The 10,483-nt window shown below is 48.0% G+C and overlaps 1 protein-coding gene across 1 annotated transcript in view; it reads left to right on the top strand.

Moving 5' to 3' along the window:
• Positions 1-10,166, top strand: part of U2surp (U2 snRNP-associated SURP domain containing) — a 42,502-nt gene extending 32,336 nt beyond the window's left edge. The window contains exons 19-27 of the mRNA XM_013029882.1: positions 63-127; positions 992-1,165; positions 1,573-1,668; positions 2,328-2,394; positions 4,518-4,677; positions 6,275-6,385; positions 7,450-7,568; positions 8,372-8,548; positions 9,613-10,166. Coding sequence (XP_012885336.1) covers positions 63-127; positions 992-1,165; positions 1,573-1,668; positions 2,328-2,394; positions 4,518-4,677; positions 6,275-6,385; positions 7,450-7,568; positions 8,372-8,548; positions 9,613-9,751 — 1,108 coding nt within the window. The 3' untranslated portion in view covers positions 9,752-10,166. The remainder of the gene's footprint in view (positions 1-62; positions 128-991; positions 1,166-1,572; positions 1,669-2,327; positions 2,395-4,517; positions 4,678-6,274; positions 6,386-7,449; positions 7,569-8,371; positions 8,549-9,612) is intronic.
• The last annotated feature ends 317 nt before the right edge of the window (positions 10,167-10,483 follow it).

Here is a 10,483-nt window from a genome sequence, read left to right as displayed (position 1 = left end):
CCCCCCGTCTTCCCTTCCACCCCTGAATGGGTCCCGATCTTGCCCTCTTCACCCCTGTTAAGGCCGGTGTGGTGTCGCATTCACTTGGGCAGTATCCTCCTCGATGGCCTCCTTGTTCCAACCCACAGTTTGCTTTTGGTTTCTTTTCTCTTTCTTTTGGGTCAGTCGTGGGGCTTGAACTCTGGGCCTGGGCGCTGTCCCTCAGCTCCTCAGCTCAAGGCGAGCGCTCTACCACTTGAACCACAGTGCCACTTCGGTTTTCTAAGTGGTTTATTTGAAGATAAAAGTCTTATAGGGCTGGGAAGGTGGCTCAGTGGTAGAGCGCTTGCCTTGCATGCCTGAGACCCTGGGTTCGATTCCTCAGCACCATATAAGCAGGGGAAAAAAGCTGGAAGTGGCTCTGTGGCTCAACTGGTAGAGTGCTAGCCTTGAGCTGAAGAGCTGAGGAACAGTGCCCAGGCCCAGAGTTCAGGCCCCACGACCGGACCAAAAAAAAAGGCTTACAGACTTTCCTTCCCCTGGCTGGCTTTGAACCACCAGCCTCAGATCTCAGCCTCCTGAGTAGCTAGGATGACAGACGTGAGCCACCAGTGCCTGGCTTGTTTTGGTTTCTTCAATGAACAGTTTCCCCCTACTCTTGAGCTTTGTATGTGCTCTTCCCTCCTTCCTGGAACTTCTCTTCATGAGAATGACCAGAGTTCAGCCAAAGCATAGCTTACATGAGACTCTTTAAGTGAACTTGCTTATTACTCTTAGGACAGCCAGCCTCAGTGGTGTGTGTCTGTTAGTTACTGTGATCATCTGGTTTCTTGATGTGTTGTTCAAACAACCACCGAAACTCACTAAGCGCTGTGACAGGAGGACCGCCTGTGGTTTTGGCCCCCAAGCAGCCCTTGGTCGATGCTGGGTGAGGAAGGACCGGGCCGCTGCTGGTCTGGCGGGCGTGGTGTTATGGCCTGGTGAGCCCGTCCCTGCGGGCCCCGGGTTACAGCCGTGTCTGTCACGCAGGACGTGCCGGATGACCTGGACGGCGCGCCCATCGAGGAGGAGCTGGACGGCGCGCCGCTGGAGGACGTGGATGGGGTTCCCATCGACGCCACGCCCATCGATGACCTCGACGGGGTTCCCATCAAGAGCCTGGACGACGACCTGGACGGCGTGCCCTGTGAGTTCACGCGTGGGCACCTCCACACCTGCCGCCTCCCTGTGCCACCCCTACGCGCCTGACCCCGACGCCCGGCCGCACGCTTGCCGCCTCCGCTCTCCGAGTGCCACTTCCTTTGCTTAGCTTTTGCTTAGCTTTTAAGTAATTGCATTAGGAGTTTGTCTTTTTTCTTTTTTTTGGTGTGAGTCCTGGGGCTTGAACTCAGGACCTGGGCGCTGTCCCTGAGCTGCTTTTGCTCAAGGCTGGCGCTCTACCCCTTGAGCTACCGTGCCAATTCCAGCTTTTTCTGTGTATGTGGTGCTGAGGAATTGAACCCAGGGCTTCATGCACGCGAGGCCAGCACCTGTATGCGTGCTGTTCAGGTCACCCACTGCAGTTGGAGGTAACGGTTCTTCTCTCTCCAACAGTGGACGCTGCTGAAGACTCAAAGAAGAGCGAGCCCATATTTAAGGTGGCCCCATCGAAGTGGGAAGCGGTAGACGAATCTGAACTGGAGGCACAGGGTGAGTGGGCCTTTCTAGAACTCCAGGCCCGAGACGCTATCCGTGACTAGTGCTAGCCTGGCACGTGCAAGGACCCGGGCTCCAGCCCTATTCCTTGGACGGAGGGCGTGTTTGCACACGGCTCCCTGCTGTTTCTGGGCGTGGATTTTCCTTCTGTATATGCAGTGTTCGTTGGTCTTCAAACTCGACGTTACTGTATTTTATGTCCAGGCTGAGCTTTCACTGTGACTGGTGTTGCAGTAGTGGAGGCTTTTTGAGAGTGGTGGTGAATTATCCAGACCTTTCAGGTGAACGCACTGTGATAGGAAATGTGCGGATGTACTTAGAGGTCAGTTTCAGAGAAGCCACCTGGACGCTCCCATAATGCTTAGTAGTTGCAGACGAGTTTTGGACCCGTATACTTGGGCTTCATTGTTCATAGTTGTAGGTTCTATCAGATCTTACCATCTGACACAGAAATGACAAATTTTTTTTGTTACTTCATTGTAGTAGAGGTGTGAGTAAAGAGAGATTTATTCAGCACATAGAATTGGCTATTCAGAGAATAAACAAAGATAAAAACTTGTGTAATTAAAAGCTTCACTGCTAAAGCTGGGCTTGTGTGCTGCTGTAAAAACCTAATTTCCCTTACGGAATTTCATCCTTTTCCCTCTATTCAGCTGTAACAACTTCTAAGTGGGAGTTATTTGACCAGCACGAAGAATCAGAAGAAGAAGAAAATCAAAAGTAAGAATCTAAGTTTCGAACATACTCGATTTCTCGTGTACATACTTTCCTTTTCATTAGTGCTCTGGTGAAAGTCCCGTGAGGAGGGAAACTTCCTTTTAGAAATTTGGGAGGAGGATTGCTTTGACTCTTCCATTGTTTTTCCAGTGAATAAGTAAGAGTTTGGTTTCTGGTCTTCATCTCATTTCTCGTTGCCCTAACTTTATGTGTTTAAATGTAAACATTTCAGAAGAACTAAGAATAAAGGAGAAAACCCCAATTTCTTGGAAATATAAAGAAAGTTTTACTTTTGCTCTGGCACTCAAGTTGTTACTAACAGGTGGTGGTCGATACATTTGTAGCGATAATTTTTAGGAAGTACTGGACACTTCTTAGGCAGTCATTAGGGTGGAAACTGAGTTTCCAAATAGGAAGAAACTGCACCGAGCACAGTCTTTAAAGTATATTTCAGTGTTCTCAAGTAGAAGGAGGAGCAGAGAGAAAGCCCCTTTGTGTTCTAGCACAAAATGTGCATTTGTGTGGCTTCAGGAACGGGCCTCTGGATTGTGAAGTTAGAAACGTGATCGGTCGGCAGTTGGTAGGAGCGGTTTGATGTAGAGAGGTTGGTGCTCATTACGGAAAATACTTACAAAATGGAGATGTGGCTTTCTCTTGGAAATAGTTGAGATTGTTGAGGACAGGAGGTGGGGAAAATGTAGTGAGTTTGCTTATTGAAACTTAAAACTTTCTATGTCCACGATCCTTTCGTTACATTAATAATATTTCAGGATTTGGGGATCATTGCTTTAAACTGTATATTGAATTCATAAAAGAATTACTTAATTTGTAAAGAAAGAGGAGAAGTCAGGAAAGCCATCAGAGAACCAAAAAATAGTTTTTAGTTGGTTTTATTTCTAAAGCTATTAGGTTTTTTGTCATCAAACTGATACTTCCATTAACGTTTAGAATATGAATGCAGTTTTAGTGTTGTTGTTGCACTAACCACTCAGAGAAGCACGGATCAATAGAGAGGTGATTAAGATATGTGAGTTTTCTTAGGAACTTCAGATCAATCATGAACATGTTTAAATAAACATGATGGAGCCACAAAGCAAGGAGAAACTGCAGTATGAGGGATTTTCTCAGGCCTCACTGCTGCTCTCTAGTGCCTGAATCAAGCGCTGCCTTTCTGTGTAGGCTGCTTTATGTCACGTTATTGCACATTTTTGTGAGGTTTTTTTTCAAGTATAGCACTTGTAATACTTTTGAAAAAGACAAATCCTCCAAAGAAGCCTCATTTGTAATAAATTTTGTCTGGATTTAGGTGCTTTTTTTTTTTTTTAAGTGCTAGGGGCTGGGAAGGTAGAGGGGGCTCAGTGGTAGAGCACTCGCCTGACATGCATGAGGCCCTGGGTTCGATTCCTCAGCACCACATAAGCAGAAAAAGCTGGAAGTGGCGCTGTGGCTCAAGTGGTAGAGCGCTAGTCTTGAGCTGAAGAGCTGAGGGACAGCGCCCAGGCCCAGAGTTCAGGCCCCACGACCGACAAAAAAAAAAAAAAAATAATAAAAGAAGTACAGTAGGAAGCTGTGTTAAGTAAAGTCTGAACCTAGAATTAGTAACTAAGAACCAAGGCCAAAACTAATGAGAACGAACTGCTCAGGCCTTGAGATATTACAGGAGAAACTTAAAACATGTGCATAGCAAAAAATGACCAAAGTCGTGTAGCTCGTTTTCCAAATCTTCCTCTGCACGGACTAGAGCTAGTCTTGCTGTAGGGCTGCCGCTGCTCCCGCCAGGCTGTGGCTTTGCATGTGACACTTTGCATTCCTGTGGGACTTGTCCAGGGGTGTCGCTCAGGGTTTTGTTTCCTTCACAGCTGACTTAGAGCCATTACAACTGTCAGAATCACCTGTAACCTGAGTACCGAGAGTTACGTTGCAACTCAGCCTTTTCTGGAGGAGAAAAGCCTTTCACAGACCTGTCTATAAAATAGCATTTCGTTAAATATTTTGCAAAAAAAAAAAAAAATTCTCTGCTGAGTTGGCCTCGTGTTACTTATGCTGGACAGGGAACAGCTGGGACTGTAGAAGAAGGCTTTCTGTCTGTTTCTGTCTTGACATATAATGTACTCTTACTTCCAAAGTCAAGAAGAAGAAAGTGAAGATGAAGAAGATACCCAGAGTTCCAAGTCTGAAGAGCATCATTTGTACTCCAACCCCATCAAGGAAGAGATGGCTGAGTCCAAGTTCTCTAAGTACTCGGAGATGAGTGAGGAGAAACGAGCCAAGCTTCGAGAGATCGAGGTAGGAGGCGTCGCCTCGGCCTCGGCTCCTGCGGCCCCGGAGCCTTCCGGGCCGGCCGCAGGCTCCTGCCGCAGGCTGCTGCTTCCCCAGTGTGATGCCCACGTTGTGTGTCATGCATTTTGTGTTGTGTGTCATGCATTTTGTGTTGTGTGTCATGCATTTTGTGTTGTGTGTCATGCTTTTTGTGTTGTGTGTCATGCATTTTGTGTTGTGTGTCATGCATTTTGTGTTGTGTGTCATGCATTTTGTGTTGTGTGTCATGCTTTTTGTGTTGTGTGTCATGCATTTTGTGTTGTGTGTCTTGCTTTTTGTTTTCTGGCTTGCGTCTGTCTGTCCTTATTTAGTGTCTGTCAGTGCATCCATCTATCCTCTGGCACGGGGCATACTGTAGGAGATGCGCTGAAGAAACGCATCTGAGTTCACATTAGGATGCCTGTAATACGGCACGTGACTAGGAAGGCATAAAATGTTTCGGGTAGGTCAGAGTGATGTTTACATTGTATTCTGGTCCGCACTTCGAATCATGAAGTGGAGAGGGGCAGTGTATGGACCAGTCCTAACTCAGGGCTTTGCTCTCTCTCTCTCATCTCTTCTTTCTTATCCCTTCTATCTTGTTTGTTCAGAGACGCCAGAGCAGGCTTTTCTGTATTTTAGCTTTGGGTAATATTAGGGATTGAATCCAGAGCTTTGACCACACCAGGCGAGGGCTCTTACAACTTGAGCCAGGTCCTCTAGCCTTAGTTTGCGTTTTGTGTCTGAGATAGAGGGTCTTGTGAGTTTTTCTCTGGCCAGTTAGTTTTATTATATGCTATAGCTTTTCTTTTTAAAATCTATTCTGTCCTGTGAAGTACCTGTGGCTAACATTTTTTTAATGCTGAGATTAGTAACGTGCCAAGGATTCGTGTTGCAAAATACTGACACCCTGCACAAAAACCAAGTGCTTTAGCGACACTAGACACTACTGTGCGGTGTTCCTGTTCGGTGGCGGTGCAGTGCTGACCAGGGCACTGCTGAGCACCGTCCTAGGCTACGTGGCGCTCACTTTTCATGTGATGCAGCCCCATTTCCAGAATGGTGGGTGGGGTGCCAGGAGGGGAAAGCAGCCCTTCGGGCGTTGGTGTGGAACTGTGACCCCAAGGCAAGGGGCGTGCAGGCGGCTTAAGCCACCACAGATGGACGGCTTTTTTTTTGGTTTGGTCATGGGACTTGAACTCAGGGCCTGGGTGCTGTCCTTGAGCTCTTTTTGCTCAAGGCTAGTGCTGAACCACTCACAGCTCACGACCAGTTTTCTGGTAAGTTATTTGGAGAAGAGTCCAACTGACTTTCCTGCCCAGGCTGGCTTTGACCTGGACCTGTCTTCTCTCAGCCTCCTGAGCAGTTCGGATTATAGTTGTAAGCCGCTGGCTCCCAGCTTAGTATTTGAGTTTTTTACTTAGTAATGAAAGGTTTGAACGTATTTTAATCTCAGGAGTGAATGTATTCATTTTGCCTGTTCCAGTCTTCCTGTTTTTGTGCATGCTTTCAGATGTTAGCATGTGGAACTGGTGCTACTCTATTTGGTGGGAAACACTTACTTTAAACGTGTCTTATTTCACAGCTCAAAGTTATGAAGTTTCAGGATGAATTGGAATCGGGAAAAAGACCTAAAAAGCCAGGCCAAAGTTTCCAAGAGCAAGTAGAGCACTACAGAGATAAACTTCTTCAACGAGTAAGGAATAAATACATTTAATCATATGCATCCAAAGGCTTTCCAGCGTGGCTGATGATATGTACTTGAGGAAAATGCATTGGGAATGGGGTCCTGTGATTTGTACACACTGAGTATTGTAGCAGACCCACATTTGAAATGGGTGGGTTTTTGTCTGTTTGGTTTTTTACACAGACTTTCAGTTTCATTGACAGCTGCAAAGTTACAGGAAAGTTCCCAAGATAACATACTATGCCCCTTACCTCCCTCGCCCGCCGTCCTGTAGGGACTTCATACCTTCTTTTCCCGCCAGGGGACGCCTGCAGATGCAGGTGCAACCAGGTAGAGTGTGTGCTCCCTGGAGGGCCCACTCTTCAGAAAGGTCCACCTGGCGGGGTGGGCCTTGTGCTGCCAGCCAGTTCCTACTGAGAGCTGTTGGGGGCCAAGGGTAGTCTCATTACCATGGACGGTTGGATATTTTTCAAACATTTTGGCATGATCAAAGCAGCTGGCTAGGTCTTGGGTAATCTCTGAGGGCTGGATGAGTTCCGGTAAGGGCTTGCCCTCACATCGGGAAGGCGCACTTACGTAAGCAGGCAGCTCCGAGAGGGGTGCGGGGCCCCATCACCAGGAGGGAGCGTGGGCAGAGCTCTGGGGAGATGGCAGGCTTTCGGGCACCGTGCACGAGCTGACACGGGCTGTGAGCGTTAGCGGTCAGTTCCCTGCAATGGTAGATGCCTTTCTGAAAATGGAGCTCCAGCTTGATGAGTGGCTCACAAAAAAATGTGTCTGGGCTGGGAAGGTGGCTCAGTGGTAGAGCACTTGCCTTGCATGCATGAGGCCCTGGGTTCGATTCCTCAGCACCACATAAGCAGAAAAAGCCGCAAGTGGCTCTGTGGCTCAAGTGGTAGAGTGCGGGCCTTGAGCTGAAGAGCCGAGGGACAGCGCCCAGGCCCAGAGTTCAGGCCCCACCACTGATGAAAAGAAAAAGACAACCTAGAACAGAACGTGTGGGTACGTAAATGGGATAAGTCTAGGTTGGCACTTTAAAACTAACTTCAAGTATTTTCTTCTTCCAAAACCAGGAGAAAGAGAAAGAATTAGAAAGAGAACGGGAGAGAGACAAGAAAGATAAGGAGAAGTCGGAATCTCGAACCAAAGACAAGAAGGAGAAGGAGGAGTGCACGCCCACGCGGAAGGAGAGGCACGTGGCGCGGCGTTGGCGGGGCTCCCGCGGGCTCGGGCGGGGGGGGGGGGGGCGTCGGCCACGCCGGCCACGACACGCGCCGTCCGTGCCGGCAGAGCCGAAGCGGCTTCATGGCGGGCATTCCACGCTAAATACGCTGAAGTGGCGCTGTGGCTCAAGGGGTAGAGCGCTCGCCTTGCATGCATGAGGCCCTGGGTTCGATTCCTCAGCACCACATACACAGAAAAAGACGGAAGTGGAGCTGTGGCTCAGGTGGTAGAGCGCTAGCCTTGAGCTGAAGAGCTGAGGGACAGCGCCCAGGCCCAGAGTTCAGGCCCAGGACTGACCAAAAAAAGAAAAAAGAATATTTGGTCGATAAAATTCTCTTAACCATGCTCACTTGATCTTAATAACAGTAGCACATCAGAGCCGGCTCACGCCTGTCGCTCTAGCTACTCAGGAGGCTGAGCTCTGAGCATCGCGGTTATCCCCAGGGAACCACCCAAAAAGCAGACGTGGCGCTGTGGCTCAAAGTGGTAGAGCGCCGGCCTAGAGCTGAAGAGCTCAGGGACAGCGCCCAGCCCCGAGTTCAAGCCTTACAACAACATCTCATTGAACATCCCGGCAGTCTGTCTTGTAGCAAATAAAAATCCAGGTTATCTGAGTTCAGCTGAAGGCCTGTCTGGAGGCCCGTTCCTGCTGGACAGGCTTTGGATGTGGTCAGTGGGGTGCAGTCAGTCCAGTGGTGGAGTCGCTAGCCAAGGCAGGAAAGGCGCAGGAGCGCGCGCACTTGTGACGTGTTTGGGGACTTTGTTCGGCAGGAAAAGGCGGCACAGCAGCTCCCCCAGCCCCTCGCGCAGCAGCAGCAGCCGGCGGGTGAAGTCCCCGTCCCCCAAGTCGGAGCGGCCGGAGCGGCCCGAGCGATCCCACAAAGAGAGCTCTCGGTCCCGGACATCTCACAAAGACTCTCCCCGAGATGTTAGCAAAAAAGCCAAAAGGTAAATGCAAGTCCTTTTCACAAACCGTACTTCAGATACTAGCTTCCTTGCCATCCCACCAGATCGTGAAAATAATCTGGTTATCAAATCAAACCGCCTTTTAAAGAATCTCAGAAAACCAGGGAGATGTGCTTTTATTTTAGGTTATTTCTCTCCACCCCTATCCCAGTCTCATGACTAAAGTAAAAGAAGACTTCTCACAAGTTCAAGACCAGCCAAGAATTTTACACATAACGCATTGTGTCTGGGGGGCCGGGCGGGGCGGGTGGGGGAAACGCCTGCTCTGCTTTCACCTCACTGTTTGTTTCTGTAGAATATGAAGGAAAAGCTATTTTCCCTCAAAGGAATATTGTTAGCATGTTTGTAAGTAGAGATTTGTGGAAATAAATACCAGAAATACTATTTACACCATTTCTTCAGTAATTTAGTGTTTCATACATTTTATTTAAACCTTTTGGTTCCAGGAAAGTGGCTCAGAAATGCTTTACTTATTAAAGAGAAGAGTTTTCCTGAGAGCTACAACTGCTTTATGTGCTAACACTTTTGAGTGACAACTTCCTCCTTTTCTAAATGGCACTGCATACGCGTGTATGTGTACGTTCATGTATATCTGTTTGGAAATCTTCAGGAAAACCATTGCAACGATGCTACTGTAGCGAATGCTTTTTTCAAGATAATTTTATCTGCAAATTATCTTTTCTTCAAAGAGAACTATGTACTGTGTATTTTTAAAGGATTTTGTGGATGATCCTAGGTGCCATCTTGAACTCGATCTTCTAGACTAGAGGTTCAGCCTTGGGGCTTTTTCGCACACAGGCTCTAGGGTTGCAGGGTGCAGCTGTGGAGTCTGTCTCCGCAGATCCGCAGGTGCTCTGCCGATGAGGGTCAGTGCAAGTGCGCCCGTGTGCTCTTTGTGAGCAGAGTATAAATTTGAGAGGTTGAATCGTGTTGATTTCAGTCACTTTTATTGTGCCCACTTACAGACATTGTAGACAATGTAACGGTAAGCCGTTGTGGTGCTTGGTGCCTTGATGGATTGGTTTCTTGTCTGTTTGTTTCCTCAGATCACCGTCTGGCTCAAGGACACCCAAAAGGTCTAGGCGGTCACGGTCTAGATCCCCTAAAAAATCAGGGAAGAAGTCCAGATCTCAGTCCCGCTCTCCACACAGGTCTCATAAAAAGTCAAAGAAAAACAAACACTGACATAACGTTTTTAAGATGCTGCCACTTCTTGGAAATGCAATTTTGTTTTGTGCCTGAATGGTCTGGTTTTTTTTTTTTTTAAGAAAAAAAAAACAAAAAACAAAAAAATCAAATGAAAGCATTCCTGGGTTTTTTTGTTTGTTTGTTTGTGAATGCATGTGTAAACTCACGAGTAACTGCATCTGTAGATTTGTCGTTGTTTTATATTGTACAAACTACTTTCGTTGTGGCTGTTTCTCCAGATGAAATTTTTACTGTGCCCATGAATTTCATCAGAAGTGTGTATAACGGATCTGCTGGCGGTAGTAGTATTCTGTTTTAGGATGTGACTTAGCAAAAATAATACAGATGTCGCCCCCTTTTGTAGCTTTGACAATTTGAATTAGATTTCAAATAAAATCTGAACAGAAAAGCATAACGTTGTTTTCTTGCCCAGTGCTCCCGAGTGAATCTGGTCCCGCTGTCGCTTCTGACACATCACGCATGCACGGTGCGGGCTCCGGTGCGGAGTGGCTCGAGTCTGGTATTGACTGATGGCTGTAGAAGCCTGCTTGCTGAGCAGGCTCGCTCGCTGCACGGTTTAGTACGGTGCCCTGGAGGGGCCTCGACCCGAGACCGGAAGACTGAGGGCTGTCACCTGCCATTGGTTCCCGGAGGGGAGGCCTTTGCGCCTCCCGGAGCCCGGGCCCTGCGCGGCCCTGTGCTGTTAGGGGAAAAGGAGACCTTTGTTGA

Source organism: Dipodomys ordii, unplaced genomic scaffold (assembly GCF_000151885.1).
Source record: "Dipodomys ordii isolate 6190 unplaced genomic scaffold, Dord_2.0 Scaffold124, whole genome shotgun sequence".
Taxonomy (NCBI): Eukaryota; Metazoa; Chordata; class Mammalia; order Rodentia; family Heteromyidae; genus Dipodomys; species Dipodomys ordii.
Note: the sequence above shows the minus strand (reverse complement) of the source record. Positions and strands in the feature narration are given on the sequence as shown.